Below are 21121 nucleotides of genomic sequence, written 5' to 3' on the forward strand. Positions count from 1 at the left end.
TGCTCCTCAGCTAACTTAGCTGGAGTAGTGATTCATTATATCTTGGTATGTTCAGTTACATCCTTCAAAATTAATTACATCAAATAAATTTGTCAAACAAGAGGCAACATTGCAGTGTTTCTGCCAGGAATTATTCATCGGGTTTATACAACGGGAACATACCACACACTTTGGAAAAGACGCATCTTATTTTCACAGGTTGACTCACTCAGTCAACATAAATACTGAAGATGTGCCTACACGAATAATAATAAAATAATAAAAATGATTAACTGTCTGATTAATTATGATCTGTCCATTAACCATGTTAATTCATAGCATCTTATCAAAGGTTCTTGGAAAAAAACACCAAAACTTGAGTTATGTTTACATAAATGCCTCACCTACCTGATACTCAATTTTTTTTAATCTACATATTCATAGACCAGTATTGAAATCATGTCATCAGCTGTTCTCTGTAGTGAACAAGGTTATTTAATGTGTGTGTTTGTGTTGTCATGACGAATGGAGGTGACTCACCCCGATGATGGCGTTGAGTTCTGCCATGGTGACCTGCTTGGCTCTCTCCACTGCTTGGACCACCTGTTGCTGGTGCTACACACACACACACACACACACACACACACACACACACACACACACACACACACACACACACACAGTGTACAATGTGAATATTCATTACCACAGGAAGAAAGTCAGATGAGTCCATGACTACATACATAAAATATGCAGTATATTGCATGTACAGTCAGTTATTACGCAGCAGGAACCTTTACTTTGACCAAAAGTGTTAGAACAACCAAACTCAGCTTGTGCAGTGTGTATATAAAAACATCTGGATTGAGCAACCATGTGTACACACAACAGATACAAAAATCACACTAATATAAAAGTGACACAGGTAGAAATACACACACTGGTCAGACACACACATGTACAAATATATCCAAGCTCTATAGGAAACTAGGAAACTTTCTGTTTACACAAAATCCTAACGTAATCAGTCACAAATGCAAATGTGCATGTGTGCAACAGCATACACACACACACGTGCATGCACATGTGCACACTGAGTCAATATTGTTTAAACTGACCGAGCTCTGACCTTCCTGTCTCCAAGGATGCACACTCACACTCACAGGCATAGACATGAAGTGTCTGCAGATTTGTACACTCACACATGCAGCTGATACACAGTAGTACAAGCACAGTTGAATGATACAGATAATATACCCAGTGTTGCCTCTTATTTAATCTGTTTTGTAATCATCAAACCCAAATCACATCATTATACTTATATTTCTTTCCAATAATCCTGCTCATCCTTCTTATTTAGGTTGCATTAAACAGATGTAAATTAAAATATACAGTAACTTAAATATACAGTAACTAGGGCTGGGTAAAAAAATCGATTTAATCGATTTTGAATCGATTTCATTTAAATTTTGTAATATCGATTCAGAGGGCATGAGATCGATTTTTTTCCCCCGTTAGTCTTGTGCGTGATGAAGCAGCGGCGCGGTTACGTCTGACGCTCTGACTCAGTAACTACGAGCGGAGTTTCTTTCTTCCTCTTTGTAACTGTGCAGTGTAGCTATTGCTGTGTTTGATATGATTAAAAACCAAACCAAACTACAAGCTCAGGTGATCTGCAGGTTATTGTTTCACTTGAGCGCTCCAACGCTGTGTGTGTCTGTGTGTGGCAGCGGTGCGCTGACACACACACAGACATCTACAGGAACCGCATGTTCTTCAAGCCGCAGGTGAGCGTATTACCGCAGAATAAAGGACACGAGCAGCTCCGTGTTTTCACAGTGCGACTTTTCTCCTCCACTTTATGACCGTCGGATCATAACACATGACGCCCGGACTCTGGAGATAGGCGACGTGACCGGGCCGGACTCGTCACAGGAACCGCTCCACACATTCACTGTCACTTTATTTACCATGGGCTCCGTTTCTACACATTTCCTCCCTCAAGAGGGAGGGAGGGAGCTTTAGCTGCTGCAGACTTGATTTGAGACACTTTGTACTTAAAGAAACAATGCCTTAATTATAAATTAATCAATTAATGCAATTTGCAGTGATGGAATGTTGCAGTTCAAGTTCACTTTCACTTGCAATTCCTTTCTAATTTCAAAATTGCCCTTTTGAGACTTGGGACAGTTTTATTTACAGTTCAAGTTTAAACTGTCAAATTTAGTTAAGTTAACACTTAAAAGCTGAATCGTTTATGGTGAAAAGAAAAAAATAAAGAACATTGTATTTTGTAACAGAGTTGAGCCATTTTCATTTTTTAAGAGGAGATTGAATCGATTCTAATGAAATCGAATCGAATCGAATCGAATCGAATCGAATCGTGATTAATCGATTTAGAACCTTAGGAATCGAAATCGAATCGATTCAGGAAATTGGCCACAATACCCAGCCCTAACAGTAACTGTTAGTAGAAGTCAAGCCCGCTTGCCGAAATGGTGATAATGTGCAGAATGTGGTAAGAGAGAGCTTTATTTAATTCAAAGATAATTGGATCTAGATGTTCTGAAAACAAAAGCATTTATTACTCTCAAAGGCTTCTTTATGAAACCCCATACAGTTAAATAAGTAGTCCTTTATCATTCTCAGGAACATGATACCTCGGGGAATGGGTTCATTATCAGTACCTCTTGAACTCACACTCTGGCACAGCACAAAGGACCACCATAGGATGCACGTTGCACCATGAGACATTATTAGTGCCACAAAGGTTAGCCGATAATCAGCTGATGTGTTGGTCCTCTTTCTTGCTGCAAAAATAAACTATGATGAGGCTGTTTGATTGACAATGGAATGATATTGTGTGAGAGGTTTCATTAATCTGATTGCACAAGACACAAATCAATCTCTCATTCTGGTCCCTTTGTGCTCCCACTTTTATTTTGTGCCAACATTATGCACACAAAATGCTTATCAACAAATAGAAGTGAGTGAGCTGAATTTCCTTTCTGCTAATCTTAACACAGTTTAGTGCCATACTGAACAGAATGTATGTTTACTTTTCTATTTACATTTCTATTTTATAATTAGCCAGATACTTGGGGGGTTGAACTATGATGAAAAGCTATCAAGAGATTGATTGATTTGCTTCTCAAACAGGGGGTGATTTATTGCAGCAGCAAGCAATAAAACGGGTTGAAATGGTGAAAGCTAATGAGCTGTTTTGTCATTAATATGCAAAACCACTTAATATTCAAGAGATTCTTATCAATAAAATAGTCAATATGGTATCAACTAGTGCGTATTTGATACCTAAAATGTAATCTACTGGCATTTGAGTTTGCACATTTCATTCAAATTGAGCACATTTACTATGACAGCACTTGATGCACACGTGTTTTTCTCAGTAAAATAGAAACTCCTGGTTTTCTATTTTCTTTTAAACATGACCTGCTATATTTGACATAATCCAATTTATTTATTGCTCTGGTTGCAAAGAGCCTGTTGTATGCATAGTCCCCCCCTGACTTTGTGTGTGTGTGTATTTTTGTGTATTTGCACGTGTGTCTGGCAGTGGTGACACTTACCTCTTGAGAGAGGAAAGGGATGATCTGAGCACAGATGGCACTGAGACGCTTGACAATCTCTGCCTGTGATGGAAAGGGAGAGAAAACGAGAGGGAGAGACAGAAGGGGAGAGAAAGGGATATATAATCATGTTGCATACCATAAGATAACACGCACACAATGAGCACAGAGCATATGATGCACCTCTACATCGCATTAAGCCACATTAAAAACATCTTTCTTAATGAGCGAAGATTTCTGCGAGTGACAAGTCCATGAGACTGAGAGGAGGGAAATGTGGGAGTGAGCGGCAGGAGAGGCGGACGGATGGAGGGAGCATTAGAGCTCCAGTCATCATCTGGTCTTTTAGCACCATCACACTCTCATTTAGCTCGGCCTCGTGCTCTCTCATTGCTTCAGTCTTCATCTACACAAAACACATGAGGAGACTTTTTCTCCCGGGCCCTCCACCTGTCACAGCCGGCTACTAAGTGCCCTTATGTTTGTCCATTTCCTAAAACTTGTCCATTTCCTAAAACTTGCAAAAATCTATGAAAACACTTTGTCTTGGACTGGAAATGGTGAATAACGTCTTGCTCTCAGGTCCCCCCCCACCCAACACACATTCACACAACATGCACACGTGGCAAACCTAGTAGCCATCCGCAGAACACAGCTGGCTGCACACACAATACAAGCACACACACACACGAACACATAAAGACATAAGCACACACTGTCTCTCCCTGTCACACACACACTCGCGCGCACACACACACTGAACCTCTGCGGTGTGTCTAATTCTATCTGTCTGAGTGCCCTCAGCCTCATTTTGTTCTCTTCTTCACTCAGCCGTTCTCTCTTTTTCTACAACAGCTCTCACACTGAGCCATTATTACCCTATTCATCCTCTTCCTCCCACCCCCCCTCCTCTCATCTCCCTCCCCTCCCTTGCTCGCTTTGTCTCGTTTTCTCCTATCTTTCTATTTTGCTATATTATTCTCTTTCCCTTCCCTGGTTTTAATTTATCCTCCCTCTTTTCCCTCAGCAGCCCTTGTTCCTCTTCTAACATCAGTCGCTTTCTTCTGTTTTTTTTTTCTTTGTTACTTTACTGTCACACATTACCTCGGACAAACTCGTATTTTTTTCACTCTTTCCTCCATCTATCCTGCTTTCTCCCTCTGTATCCCTCTATCTTCCCTAACACATGTTCCTGGCACTTGAACATACTGAGGAGGATGAGAGAAAGACAGCAGAAGGGGGCAAAGGAGGGCAATGCAGTGGCTGACAGGGCTGGATGCGCCATCACACACACAAACACACACACACACACACAAGCAGCCAACCTGTCAGTTATAGCCCGTCTCATCATGACTTCATAAACTAGCTATCACAGACACGCAGCTCTGTTACAAGGACAGACAAACCGTCAGCGCATCATACATGTGTCAGTGTATGTGTGTGTATGTCTGGCAGTTGTGCATAAAGTCTGCCATGTATTTGTAATATGAGTGCACATACGCCTGTGTGTCTGCTGACCATGCAGAAGGAAATGAGAGCAAGAGAAAGAGAATATGTTGTTGTTTCCTCAACAACTGGAAATAGAGTTTTATGTTTGTGAGATCCTGTCATCATTGCAACACTACTTTAACTTCAGGTTTCCATATGAACCCATTACAATAATGATCTTGCATGCAATTAGTATCCTTGAATCCCAGGTTGGTCTGCATGGTTATACTTCATGCTGCTTTGCTCCGATCTCTACTAGATCACAGCTGGAAATGATATCAGGCACAAGGCACTCACATGATTGGCAGCCTGCGTACAGTCACATTGTAATTCTTGACACTGATAATCGTCAATGGTGCACGTGGCTCAGTTGGTTTTGTTAACAGGTAGCTTTCACACACGGATGAATTGAGAAAGGATCTCCTATCTGTCCACTGTTTTCACAATCTGCTAACAGTTTAATCAGCAACTTGCAAAACCTTGATAGTTTTTCAGGATCACTTGACTCAATGTACATGAAATGAAACTTGTGAAATGGTTCAACATAAAAAATGTTTTCCTAAAAAAGGACGGAAGGTTCACTGTTGATGACCAATTAACCTAAATGCAAAGTATCTACGGTAATTGCAGGGACAAAGGGTCAAAATTTTATAAATACACTGCTCATTTTGCCACTTTACCTTTGATTCACTTAAAAAACAAGCTGTTCTTCTTTATTTTGAACCAACAGATCTCTCAGTTTTATCTCTTCAGCTACACCAGATTGCCTCCCACTCCATAACAGGTTATCCTCAGGCCACAGTTCAATTCAGATGACCTGGCTCAGTTTTGGCCGGATAAAAACCAATCTGACAGGACTGATGCTGGGACCATATGTCAGAACTGAGCAGACTGTGACAGAACTGACCTCAACATGTTCGGTCTATGAAGCTGCTTTCATTTACTCTTTCTAAAGAGGCTGAGACTTTGATGTAAAGCTATATAAAACAAACGTAACCAAACAGATATAAATACAAGTAGGTGAAATCAACAGTGCAAAGGAAATAGACCTTTTGCTCAAAAACTAAAACACCAAAAAACAAGAGCAAAAAAGCCTATATACATTAGAGATAAAAATCTACCATTTTACAAAGTGTTCACAGCTAAAACAGGATCCAAGCACAAAACAATTTCACTATGCAGTGCTTAATTGATAGGTATTGGTTAATGGAGCTCCATGGGAGTCTTACACTTCTGTGTTTCATATAAATGTTTAGTAAGGAACATACAAGGGACCATGAAATCTACCTAAAACTGCATAAAACTCTTAGATTTGTTCAACACCATTAATAGTCACCCTTTCATATTACATCATTTATTACTTCCCTTCATATCATCATTGTTGTTATTGTTGTTGTTGATATTATTGTTAACAAAAATAGAGATTACTTCAAGTTGAACCATAGAAACAAGGATCATGGTATGTTGCTTCATAATGGCAAAATGTTGTCTATAAGTCATCTTCTGCAACACAACAGCAACACACCGACCCCACGCCCTGGCTGCAAGGCACTGGATGTTGTTATGAGTGCAAGCTGCCAATCAGCCGATGGGTTTTACAAAAGAGTGAAAGTGAGCTGGGCTGAAGCCGGCCGAGTCGGGCCAGGTGTCAGAAACAACACGGCACAGTCTCATTTCACAGCCCTGCCAAAACGCAGCCACCAAGGAGTACTGGCAAAGCCTGGCCCGATGGAGGGATGAAGGGATGGAGGGATGAATGGATGGTGTAGATACAAAGGAAGAGAGGGGGCTGGTCAATAAACACTTGAGGGCAGATACACTGCCAACTGGCAGAAGGCCAGAGAGAGAGCGGCAGTGAAAGAGAGAGGCTTTACGTGAAAGAGAAATAAAACGTAGGTGAGAGAGAAAACCCAACAGCTTTTCATATAGAATAGCAAAAATTCCCCAAATCATTCTTCAAAACAAAGAGAGATAGATGGATGGAAACACGGAAGACAAGGAGGAAGGAGGAATAAGCTGCAGGACAAGGACAGCTTGTTCCAGAGGCTGTCGGATCCTGAGGGACACACACACACAAACACACACACACAGTGGCAGCGCGCACAGGCTTGTCATCTCGTCAGATCATTGAAAGGATGATAATTTCAACCAGCAAAACGTTTATATGATCACAGTGTCTTGTTTCTACATAATGATACAACCTGGGCTCTGTGAAAATCTAATACACACACACACACACACAATCAGTATGACACGCCATACAATATTTATATATTTTGTGTTGACTTACCTTGGTCAAGTCAAGTGAAAAATCGATTTACAATTAAAAACAACAATAATACTAAAAGAAGTAAGCTCACATACAGCACATGTCCATTCTTGAACGAACAAACTCATTTTGAGCTCAACTTGCGTAATCTTGCAGCAGTAACTGTATATTGCACATTGTGACGCTATTGTGTTGACAAAATCTGTCTAGAGACAGACACACAGACAGAAAGGCACCTACTAAAGTACTTAAAACCACCTCTTTAGGTCGCAACAGTACAGTAGGTGACTCCAGGAACCACATTCTGCCACGATGACACACAACCACACGCAGACACACATGCACATGCACCACACACAAGGTGAAAACAATACCAGCCATGCTGTCGTGGCTGGTAACAATCACTTAAGAGACGAGACCCGGCAGAGAACACAATCAAGCAACTAGATCTCTACAGCTTGGCAGCAGTAGAAAGTGGAGCAGAGTTCAACTCTGTGCAAATGAGCAGCAATTCGGTATAGTTACAGTAAAGTCTATTGAAGGACAGGTATGATCACTTCATGCTGCTCGGTTGTACAACACATTTTGATTTCTGCTCCTTCGTCTGTTTCTAAAGGTCAGACAGGCTGGCTGTTGCTTCAGACTCCTTCCCTTACAGCACCATGTGCCAATATCAAGTAAACTTGTTAGTATGTTATGGAAAATAACATTTTATACCACAGTAAATATATTCTACAATAATCCCTAATGCATTTACTGTATTAATAGTATAAAGAATCTACTATTGACTGTAGTTAGAATAGTATCAAGGCCAAACACAAGAGCTCTATTTAAATTGCAGGGAGCCAACCAAGGAAAATGGCTCATATAGTACAGGGAGTTGCAGTCTGTGCTGAAAGAATGGGTGCTGAATTTTCAAGATCCAAAGAGACCTATGAATTTTACTATTACTGCAGTAACTGGCCAACCATAAATAATGTAGCTAATATTATGCAGACAAAATAAAAAAAAACAACCTTTGTCTGAGTTTATTGTCACAAAAATTTTAAATATACAGAGTAAGGGTCATACTTTGTGTCAATGCAATTTTTTTTTTCTTGACCCCACATTTTACACCTGCATTCACCTGTCAACCAGGAGGAAAACCATCACAGTACGAGAGGCAACAGTACCAATTTCTACACCACAACTTAGAGTAGCTCACTGGGCCAGGATGCAGTACAAAGACAATAGTTGTGCTTTTGCATGAGAGCCATAATTCTCTATTTTTCTTGACTGAAAAACTCATTCTCCTGCACTTATTTAACAATTGCTCTCACTATTGCTACCACTCTCTCTCTCTCTGCACCCACATGTTTAACCCATAGCACTAATGCAACACATTCCCTGCCTGTTTTGTGAAGGCCTTCTTCTGGGAAATGAAGTAAATGACTAACTGACGTGGAAACAGACGAGAGAGGTGGGTAGATAAGGAGGTGGGCACACTACAAAAGAAAATAAAAACACTGGCTCACCAAACAAGCCATCACAGACTGATGGCATGATGGTGTATCTGCATGTGGAACTTCTCCTCAAATAATGAGGCAGCGTCTGACTGTTCTGACAAAGACAAAGATCGTTTTAGAGGAAGCGGGTCTTGCTGGAGACGTATCTTCCCACCAGCTGTTTCACTTTCTTATGCCTGCAATGACAAGGCATTGTGTAACTGCAGCTTATTGGCAAGTCGGTCAAAGGTAAAAACACACAATGCCTTCTAACGAAGACCAGAAATGCAGACACACACTGGGGTGAATTAACAAAAAAAGGGGGGAAAAAAGAAAGAAAGAAAAACAAGCTCACGTTTTCCTTGTACACATTTACTCCTGACACTTAACTGAACTTGAACGGGAACAACAGGGGAAGCCACACCACTGTGAAAGATCAGCATTGTATTTGGTCTCCCAGTATGTCGGCGACAACAGTGACCGCGTTCATCTTGCCAATAAAGCTTGGTGAATTTGAATGTGATGAGTGTGGGTTGAGATTGGCACGGGAGGAGGGAGACGGTGCCCAGTGTGCTTGGGCACTGCCAGCTGTGCCAGCCTCTGAGTCCCACTATGGTTGAGTGAGCCAGCTTTATAGGGAACTCTGTGGTGTGTGTGCGTGTGTGTGTGTTTCAGTGTGTGAGAGCGATACCCCTCTACTCACTCTAATAACTGTCAACAAAAATCTCTGCCATCTTTTTCAGTTCCGGTTCTGGTTCTGTGTCTAGCACCTCTTTGCTTGTTTGGTGCTGCAATTAGTTTCCAGTTTGAATCCTCGGGATGCAAAGCACTGAACCTCCAACTGCACAAGGCCTCTGCTGTATAACACAGTTATAAAGTGAATGCATGCCGCAGTGAGAAGGTGATGCATGATGTTAATGGAAAAAAGGATGCATGCCCAGTCAACTTTAACAAAAAAGTCATAAAAAATGATTTTGTGGCGACAACAAGAGTGCAGCGGCTCTGCCTTCTTTACTTCCTATGACTGGTTGTTCCTAAGGTTGGGAATCCAAATGTTTCTACTGTTGCACTAAAATATCTGTGTGAAATTTAGTATAATTTTCCAAGTGTGTGCCTGCATTACAGTGCTTCATGTGTTATGATAGCAGACGTAAGCTGTGTTCAGACTAATTTTCCCTGTTTAATCATTGCTTATTTCAGTTTAAACGCAGTTAAAACACTTAATTGATAGTTGGATCAAAAGAAATGACAGTGTACATTTCGAGCTAAACATGCCAACAGCACCTAATTCCAGCTTCGCACTTGTGAGGATTTTATGCTTTTTGTTTATTGTAACATTCATTTATTTTTATATTTTGGGTTTTGGACTGCCACATAAAGTAAAGTAACCACATGATTAATCTTTAAAACAGGCAGATGACTTGAGGATAAAAAACATAAATAACATTTAGCAACAGTTACACATTTTGGGTTTCATTTTGATTTCATATCTGACAAGTTCAGTATCTTTTTTGAGTAAGTTTCACATCCATCATACGTGAAGCACTTACAGTAGTTCTATGCTTTGTTTTTGTACATGAAGTGATTTTGGGCACAGCCATGCTGTATGTTTAAGTGCCTCACTGCCCTAATACTCTGTGTATACGGCTGCCGATTACCCTCCTTTATTTTCAAGAGTAAGAGTGTGTGTACATATCACACACACACACACAGACACACAATCCTGGAGCTTATCTGTGTCCCATGCCTTCTAATTGGACCGCTCTCCCCTCTGTGAACAGTTTAAGGTAAATATTTGTAGCCAATGACGTACTAATCACCCACTGATTGGGGCTGCGGGCGTAGAGCTGTTCAATGAAAACAGCCATTCCTGCTTCTTCTCTCTCTCTCTCATCTAATGCCCCCCATCCCCATCCCCCATTCCTCTTTCTCTCCATGCAATCAGCCTCCTTCTTTCTCTATTCTGTTGGCTCATTTTTCCACTTCCACGTTATCTCTCTCTCTCCCTCCCTGTGTCCTCTCCCTCTGTTTTCCCTCAGTGCACTTGGCCTTGCTCTTTTGCTCTCTCTCTCTGCCCTCCTTCTCATTCTCTCTCATTTCTCTCTCCTTCTTGCTCTATCTCTCTGCCCTGCTTCTCTCTCAGAATCTCCCTCCACCCTGCCTCTCTTTTCTTTTCTTGCTCAGTCTTGTTTTTTCCTCCCTCCGCCTTCTCCCTCTCCTCTGGGCAGCATGCCAGCACCTCTTCCCTGGCTCTGAGCCAACTCTTCTCCTCCTCTTCGCCTCCTCCTCCCCCTCCCTCCCTTCCTCTATCCCCCTTGCCTCTGATTGATGGCCCCTCTATTCTGGAAGGAGAGGAAGGGAAACAGAGAGAGAGAGAGAGAGGGAGAGGGAGAGAGGAAGAGGGAGCAGCAAAGCACACACAAGGACCGAACACACTTGCACAAAAAACATTAAAAGACACACACACACGCACCTAAGAACTGTGCACACAAACTACACACACACACTCAATATCATGCTCACAAAAACCACACGCACACGCATGCACGCACACACACACAAACGCAACAAGGGCACACAGAAAACCAATCCAAACAGAGCAGAGGAGAACACACATACAATGAGCTGTGTGCAGAGCAAGCAGAGCCTCCCAGCATGAGCCCAACAAACACATGCACACGCACACAGGAACACGAACGAACACACACACACACACACACACACACATAAAGACACAGATTCAACCTTCAGTGCAGAACCAATACAAGATAGGCAGCAGACCAGACAGCAGAAATATTTAGAATGAAAAATACAGACAGACAGCTCACTTCTACTCAACTAACACACACACACACACACACACACACACACACACACACACACACACACACACACACACACACACAGGTGCATGGATATCCAGTACAGTTACAGATGTGTTGATAACTTTATACAAACGTACGTATGCAAGGACACAGATGCATGGTCCATGCACATGGCTTTGCAACATTCAAATACACATGCAAAAATACACCTACTGTACACACATGGGATTCTTATAAAGCACAAAATCTGTGCACCAACAAGATCTCTCTCTCACTCTCTCCGGCTATATTATACACTAAGCTATTAGTCATATTCACACTGTGCCAGCTCACCAGCTTTCATTGACAGACTGCATACGGCTTTAAACTCATGTCACCCGCAATGCAATCGGACACAAAGTAGCCAGAGTAGCAAAGCCAGCTTCACTGTAAGAATGCATGCAAAATAAAAGACTTGTATCATTGTTATTATGCATCTCATTGTCTTTGTACATGTATGTGTGAGAAGGGATGGAGCATTCATGCACAAACTCTGGTGCGGGAAACTTGCCTTCATGTCACAGGCTGTGCTTGAATTGGACGGCACACTGAGTACTGGAGCGTCTGACTTTTGCCCACATCGGTACTCATATTTCTTTTGCAGTACCTCTACGTCTTGGTGAATGCAGGTACGGAATACAAAACTCTCTAACATAAAACAAGACCAAGTCAAAACATCCTTATAGGAAATGGATTCAGAAAGCCAAGAGGAAAAAGAAGACTCCAACTCTGAGGAACTTACCCTAGAGTAAGGAAAGATCTTTGAGTTTCAATTTCCCTGTGATGTTCTGCGTTGCATGCTAACACGATTTAATATCATGATTACAATCTTAAATATCTGAACCGAATTTTATGGCAATCCAAATAATTGTTAGGACATCTCACCCAAAATCACAAACCTCATGGTGGCACTGGAGGAAAATTTAAGGGATAACCATAGACACGGGGATTACTCATCTGGAAAATATTCATATCTGCACAAAACTTCAAGGCGGTCAATGTAAAAGTTGTTGAGATATTTCAGTCTGGAATAAAGTGATGAACTGACTGACCAGCAGACCAACAATCTCATCCTGCTGCTAAATCCTTTATCCTTCAACCATTCTTTTCTAACTGTAAATGCAATTTAATTTATTTCATGATTTCAAAAGTTACTACTTGTGCATTATGCTCCTAATGACTTTTCAAAGAGCAGTATGTCACACTCGGATGTACAGCACACATACCTGCATATGTTATCTCAGATAAAGGCCACATGCTGTGCAGCTGCTTGTTCAGAGCACTGGCACCTTATTTGTTCCAATTCAAGCAGCGGTCACAGAACATGGTAGCACACGTAGCCGCTATCACACACACATGCACACGCGTACACACACGCGTACACACACACACACACACACACACACACACACACACACACACACACACACACACACAAGCCAGTACAGTCTGTGTAGCGACTCAGAGCTCCTTTGCCAGCGTGACAAAGCTATTACTCTAAAAGGCTAGCTCCCTGGGAATTTAATCACTCGTTTTCTCAGCTCATCTTTCTCTCTCTCTCCCTCTCTCTCTTCTCTGTTTTTGTCATTCCTAAAGGGTTATATCACACTCTCCCTGCTCTCTCTCTCTCTCTCTCCCTCTCTCTCTCTATGCCTTGTTATTCACAAATGAGCTCTGTTACACATGTATGCACAGGCATACACACATGGCACGCGGAGAGAAATGAGGGAAGGAAAGCGAGGGAGAGACATCAAAGCTGAACAGACAAACACACAGCACAGATGCTACATGTGCAAAGAGGGACTGCATAGACCACTGATCAGAGAGTACAAACACATATTATAAACACACACAAAGTCCTTTGACCTCTCCAAAGCCTGTTCCAGTTGACCCACATATGCGGGCTTGTCCTAATCCAGCCCTTTAAATGAAACCAGTTAGGAAAAAAAAAATACAACTCAAACCACAACTATGGGATTATGGACAGACTGGGTGGTGGAAACGCAGGAGAGAGAAAAAATATTGAGACAGAGGGGATGGAGAGAGTGAGATTGAGAGAGGAAAAAGGAGAGGAGCCCAATCCTATTATGAACCAAAGCGGTGAGTTGAAAATGAAGGCATCTCTCACTCGCACTCTCTGCCTCTCCCTCTCTTTCTCATTCTCGTTAAACTCTCTCCCCTCTCCCAAATGAGATGAGGATTCAGGTCACAACTTCAGCCAAATATACCAATGTATGCATGCTCACACACACCGCACACGTGCACAAACACATGCATAAAAAGGCTAGACAGCCCCAGCTAATTAGGCGAGGATAAGCTCATGCACAAGCACACACACACACAGACACACACAGACTTTTTATGCAACGCAAACAGATAAACATTCTCTCATGTGATCTCCCTTGTACTCCGTCTTAATCTTCCTCAGACCCTGCTTCTCTTTTATTGATTCTCTCAGTGTATGTCCTCACTTTGTTCACTCCTTACCATCTTTTTCCTTTCAGTTTTCACTTTCTTTTCAGCTCAGTTTAAGGGTTTTTTTTTTCATTAGTATGACTGGTAGGAAATACTAACATTGTTTGTAATATAGCACGAACTACAGCACACAAAAAGACCGCACAAGAAAGACTTCTCTCTTTTCTGTCACACAAAAAACACACAGGCACACACACACATACTCCCACACTCTCAGCCTCATATGTGTGGTGGTGAAATGAAAGGAGGGAGCAGGAAGGAAGGACAGCCAGCTGCTTCATCTGTCCTCAGGAGTCCACAGGGGAAACAGTCTGGCTGCTGAGCATCCTGACTATCAAACACAGCTTCCTATAATATCCTGCCTGGTCTGTGAGCTTTGCAGCCTTTCCATCTAACATTCTGATACAGTATGTAAAGGCTATATATATGCTAAGACTGACCCTTACAATATCCTGTCTATAGGGTGTGAACTTGACATGCTTACCTTCAGCTGAAGTTTTTTATTGCGGCATACAGAAAGTATGCTGTTGTTGAAATGTCAACACACACCTTCAATTATATCCTGACTTCTATCGATTTCAAGACCCAAGGTTTTGCAAAGGGACTAAGAAACCCTGGTTAATAAGTAATTTGCTATACAGTGTGTATTATCCAAGTCCTGTATTGGTGTTTTATGCCTGGCTTTATCAATTTTCAGCTGCTAATTTCCAGGCTTTCATCTCATGCTGTTATTATCTTAAATGGCTTAAAAATTAGTAACCAGCAAGAGCTTCACTATCCAGCTCAAGGACATGCTGACACACACTGACACTTTCCAGTAATGGGATGCTGCCTGTTAAATTATTATGGAGGACATTTTTTTTTTTTAAATGACATTGAAAGGTACAAGAATTCAATCCTCGGCCATTTGCATGCTAAAAAACGTACTCACATTTATCAAACACTTACAGGTCTGGAACTATTCATGATCAAATGATTCAAGGTGATATTTGATATTTGATACTTGATACAGGATGATGAGAACTCTTCCTTGCCTGTAACATTGGTTCACAGTATGTCACTTCTTGAACAAAGACATTTAGTAAGGGCAACATATGAAAATCTGGGAACTAAATCCTTACCAAGAAATTTCTTCACAATTGTCTTTAGGAACATGTGTAATATCATGTCTTAAAATGTTGAAATTCAACTCCCGTGGGAAACCCCCTAAAAAACTACTCAAAGTTGGGGTACCCGTAACTGGATTTTTGAACATTCCGTAATGTTAAATTTGGCCTTAAGTAACTTGTGAGGGGTCAAACTAGGGGTTTTTCATGATTCTGAGTTGATCGCAAACATTAGTTTTACACCCAAAACACTCCTTGGTGGAGAAAAAAACAGCCACACCCACTTTTCTTGTTCATCGGAACCCCCACTACCACCAATAGAATGCATTACAGAGAAGCCATTCCTTAGCATCGCAGAGGTTGTGTCACTACTAAATACTCATAATATAACTTATATTCTATAGCCTTTTTTGTATGGGACATTATACAGACCCTCCAAGATTTTGTGGTGTCACGATTGCAACTATTAATGCAAATTCAATCATGAATTCTTTGGCCTTGCCACTGCAACTTTTCTGCAAATTCGCTATCATAGAGCGCTGTGGCTACTAGCTGTGGCTAGCTGTGGTCAGCTGTGGCCACAGTGTTTCCATTACTTTTTTTTGCATGTCTGTGTTTTTATTACTAGTTATTGTTTTCATATAACATTAAGTTTTATGCGGATCGGGAGCGAGAGAGAAGGAAAGACATCAGGTGCACACCAGATGTCACATACCAGTAAAAACGGAAACATACACATAGCGCGCACACACACACACTTCTCACTATTGGGTAGCCTACATGTACATTAAAATGTTGCTTTCTTCTACTTTTTATTTATTGCCATGGTAAATCGGCCTAAGTATTGTTTAGTGGTAGTTGTAGTTGGTTAGCATTAAAAGTGAGGAATTTTGGAGTTAGCTAGTACTAGACATGTTGAAGCCATTTACAACCTTCGATCATTGACAAACATACTATTTTTTACACCTGATATGTGTTATCTCCTTTTTCTTTTAAGAACTTGAAATATGTCATGTCATTACGTTGATAACATGCATAAGAAACTTAAAAATTGTGGTAACACTTTATTTGATGCCTATCTCTATAATGCATTATTATCATGCTTATAATGGGTTATAATAATAAAAGTTATAATGCAGTTATAGCACTGTATAACTATAGTTATAAACACTCATAAATGATCATAATGCTTTATAACAATAATCATAACACACTATAAAGCATTTTATCTTGACTTATAAGGTCAGGTATTAATGTTATAACTATTAGGAACTCGCTGACAAAGCCCACATCGATAATGCATTAAAAATATAGTTATAATGCGTTACAATTGGCTCATAGTCATGTATAACTATCATAATAAACACTCATAAATTATCATAAGGCTTTATAACAATAAGCATAACACATTATAGAGCATTATAACTCTATTATAATACTTGACCTTAAGCCATTATAAAATGCTCTATGATGTGTTATGCTAATTGTTATAAAGCCTTATGATAATTTATGAGTATTTATAATGATGGTTATACACTTTTATAAGCCAATTATAACACATTATAACTATATTTATAATGTATTATCGACATGGGCATTGTCAGCGAGTTATAACGTATTATAATATCTGACCTTATAAGTCATCATAAAATGCTTTATAGTGTGTTATGATGATAAGCCTTATGATATTTTATGAATGTTTATAATTATAGTTATACAATGCTATAACCACATTATAACTCATTATAAGTATAGTTATAATGCATTATAGAGATAGGCATCAAAGTCTTACAAAAATGGTTGTTAGTTGGCTAACAGTAAATAATATGGTTAGTTAGTCAACTCCGATGTGCGACTGAATCTGATGACCATCTGACCATTTTATTTTCCTAAATGCTAGCTGACTGCCCCATTAGCTATCAAGCTAGGAAAACATGGTGTAGGCCTAATTGTCTTCACGAGGATTTTAGGTTTAGGCCAGGGGTACTCAAATACATTTGTGAAAGGGCCAGAATTTTTCTTAACAGACACCTTGGGGGCCGAACATTCAAATAGGCCGAGATTGAAATTAAATTCACCTTTTTTCGTCTAATAATTTAAATATTTTTATTTTACTTGTAAGCACATAATTTTTATTTATACACTTCACGGTGTTTTGTAAATGTCTTGACATTATCATATCATCCTTTACATATCATGCTGGAGCTTTACACTGCTGACTTGTATCCTCAGACATGCCCTGTGATTTTCATCTTAAATATGATATGACCTGACCATCACAGGACGTCTGACTCTGTTCTGAGGATACAAGTCATTGGTCCTGAAATGTGTGTTTCTCTTCTATAACACACATTCTACATCTCGGAGGCGACGTCTTTCCACACATGGACTTCCTTCACCTTTCAAACGAGGCAGAGCTCAGTGGGAAACATAGGTGACACAGGCCGAGGGCACCGGGACACAACACCGGGGGAGAAGCAGGTCGTGCAGCTGTGCGCCGCAGATGTGCACGGAAAAACAATTGCGTCTCATCAAATGCGCGCAGCTACGGCTTTTGAGTTGTGAGCGTGCATGACGTGCGGCTACATTGAATGGGTTTGAGCTCGCGCAAAAGACGCTTCATCTGAACGGCCCCCCATGCATGATGCACACACAGTTGAACCAAGACGGCGGTGAAAATCACCCACGGTCTTTGCAGACAGGCAGGGAAAACCCTGCAGTCCAGCCCGCTCCCCAAACACTCGCGCATGGTGATTTGGGTTCGTCGGCGTTTCTGTATCCCAGTGCAGGGCCTCACAGGCACACACAAACGCCTCGCACGTGTTTCCATGTCCCAGCGCTTTGACTTACAGGCGCGCGGAGCCCGAGAAATACAGTATACAGTAATATGTAAACTAGTAGAACTCAGTCGCGAGCCTGATTGGAAGGTTCGGCGGGCCGGATGCGGCCCGCGGGCCGCCTATTGAGTACCGCTGGTTTAGGCTATTATAATAAAGGTGATCTACTGTACTCAATAGAATACATTAGAGATCAGCTATTCCTGTGCATGACAGAGGTTTTCTTTAATGTCACAAAAAAGCATCTACTATTACTACTGAATACTTAATATAACTTATATTCTACCTTTTTACATTGTTGGACATTAATCTAGCACACACGTCAATCTCATGTCAAAAACCTGGGGGCCAGATCTGTCCTGCGATACACCTTTATATGGCCTTAAAGAAAAATATTATGTTATTAATGGACCATCAATATAGCATTCACATTACTCACATTACAAATCCCATAATACACTACAACAGCTACCATACGGTCATGACCAAGCAATAGGCCCAAGCTGGAATGAACAAGTTTGTGACACACTGCAACATCTATCTTTTTCCATTCTTCAAAAACGACCTCTTAGAGCCTGGATGCTCGATGGAGATTGATGCTCAGTGTGTGTGCAGATTAACATGATCATGTTTGCAATCAATGTAGCAGCACTGTGTATTTTTTGTGCTTTTCCTATCTTCATTTTAAACAAACTTGTTTCAGTTGTTGCTGGTATGTGAAATCTGGTGCATGTCCACTGTCTTTTCTCTCTCGCTGCTTGCTACCGGTCCGCATAATAAATTACATTTATAATAACTTTTTAAATAAATTTAGCGACACCACAAAATCCTGGAGGGTGTGTATGTCCTATACAAAAAAGGCTATAGAATATAAGTTATATTATGAGTATTTAGTAGTGACACAACCTCTGCGATGCTAAGGAATGGCTTCTCTGTAATGCATTCTATTGGTGGTGGTGATGGGGGTTCCGATGAACAAGAAAAGTGGGTGTGGCTGTTTTTTTCTCCACCAAGGAGTGTTTTGGGTGTAAAACTAATGTTTGCGATCAACTCAGAATCATGAAAAACCCCTAGTTTGACCCCTCACAAGTTACTTAAGGCCAAATTTAACATTACGGAATGTTCAAAAATCCAGTTACGGGTACCCCAACTTTGAGTAGTTTTTTAGGGGGTTTCCCACGGGAGTTGAATTTCAACATTTTAAGACATCATATTATGCATGTTCCTAAAGACAACTGTGAAGAAATTTCTTGGTAAGGATTTAGTTCCCAGATTGGTCAAATGTCTGCTAAAATGCCCTTACTAATTGGCAGAAACAAATCAACAGCGCAAGAATAACAGCACCGTTTAAGTTGGGTGACAGATTGTATTTGTACTCCTCTTGTTGAATCTACATGAGCCCAAACAGGTTACAGGCTGTATGGTGACTTGTACCCGCACCCAAAGTGTACAGAGGTAAGTGTTTGCAAACTTAAAGTGAATTTCAAACCCAGTTTTCACATGGAACCTCAGCATCTCCTGGACGCGCAGTCCTTCTGCTACAGTATGATTTATATATCATGCTACAAGTGCTAATAAAGAGGTTTATCAAAAAGACAATAAGACAATCATTGCTTCTTCTCTCATCAACAGTGGTTATTACATAACTGTCAGTTGTAATAGGACATTGAACATTACATATATAATATATACATATAAATACAAGTGTGCTATCCACCTAGATAGCTCTTGTAGCATGGAATATTGCAGCTGAGCCAGCTTTCAGGATTCTCCAGGTTCCTGCTGTCTGCACCCTTGCTGCCCGTTAGCCTTGTTGCCTAGCATCCTGCTGCATCACGCTACTAAAATGCAAACAAATATGTAACTATCCAAGCTCTCTAACATCAAGAATTTCTCCTGCAAACCTAAATTGGTGTCACAGCTTAACGTGTAACCCCATGTAAAAAGCACATCTTGTTTGAAGGGTTTTAACCTTTTAAATCCACTGTATTTCAATCACCCAACCACGCAGGCTTGACTCAGACAGCTTGCTACTTGGTTCCTTGGGATATCGATTTCTAAATAAATCAGAGAGACATTTATACACACCTAAAAGCGGTAATCATTGTACACACATAATCATATTGAATTAACAACACAGAGTCATCCAAATTGGAGTCAAAGACCGGATTTTCCTGTTTCTCCTGATAAGACTGTGGAGTGACTGCTGAGGAGGAGAGTAACTATATGATGCAACATGTGTTTTTCATGCACTGCTCTTTCCTTTCCAGGTAAAATTTAAACACTGATATGTGCTGTTTATTTCTGATGAGATGGTGGTGTGCTGCATTTATAGTGGAGGTGTAATGATGTTGCCTTGCAGTCGTCTGACCACTTTTTTGGGATGCACTGTCAGGTCCCAACCCAGTCATTGAGAAACACTTACCTAGGCAGTTATTGAAATGCTGCCACAGTAGCTTCCCTGCTGGCCCCGGGGGTTTAGTGAGGACAGTATCCCGGCAAAGAAATAATGGACCCTACTGCTGAATACACCCATTACCTCCCAAACTGCCAAGATGTACAGTATACAGATGTGACTAGTATGGCAAAATACATACATTTCACCGCAAGATGGACGTAGGCTAATAAATGTGTTACCATTTACACATTCAAGGTCATTTATTTTGGTGAGCCAGCAAATGAAATAGCATGCATCGGACCTGCACAGACAACCCATAAGCAAACACTGTGTAACATCATTCTGTGACATTACTGTAGAGAGCAAGGTATTTCTTTTAGTTATATATGAGAGCAAATTTACTGGTATTTTGTGATAGGAAATGATGGGCCTGCTGTATATACTTCAGCATACTGAAACTGTAAAACATCAGTTTGTTATACCTGCAGCAGTTAGCTGCACAGTTAACTATGCGTAACAGTTTCCTCAAGTAATAAAGCCTCTCGACACCCACACGAGAATTTTAATTACTTGGGCCGATAAGACATCTGGTCACACTGAAACTGGGTGGAGCTACGCTGTCAATTATGAGGTC

At 40.8% G+C, this 21121-nt stretch overlaps 1 protein-coding gene across 4 annotated transcripts in view; it reads right to left on the reverse strand.

Annotated features, from left to right (window-relative positions):
* tle2b (TLE family member 2, transcriptional corepressor b) overlaps positions 1-21121 on the reverse strand; it is a 77394-nt gene that overhangs the window by 22259 nt on the left and 34014 nt on the right. For all 4 annotated transcript variants that reach the window (XM_085774202.1, XM_085774206.1, XM_085774203.1 and 1 more), the window contains exons 5-6: positions 3567-3629; positions 520-594 (exon numbers count right to left, since the gene is read on the reverse strand). In XM_085774202.1, coding sequence (XP_085630328.1) covers positions 520-594; positions 3567-3629 — 138 coding nt within the window. The remainder of the gene's footprint in view (positions 1-519; positions 595-3566; positions 3630-21121) is intronic.

This window comes from Trachurus japonicus, chromosome 4 (genome assembly GCF_045865225.1).
Source record: "Trachurus japonicus isolate A0001 chromosome 4, Traja_1.0".
Classification (NCBI taxonomy): Eukaryota; Metazoa; Chordata; class Actinopteri; order Carangiformes; family Carangidae; genus Trachurus; species Trachurus japonicus.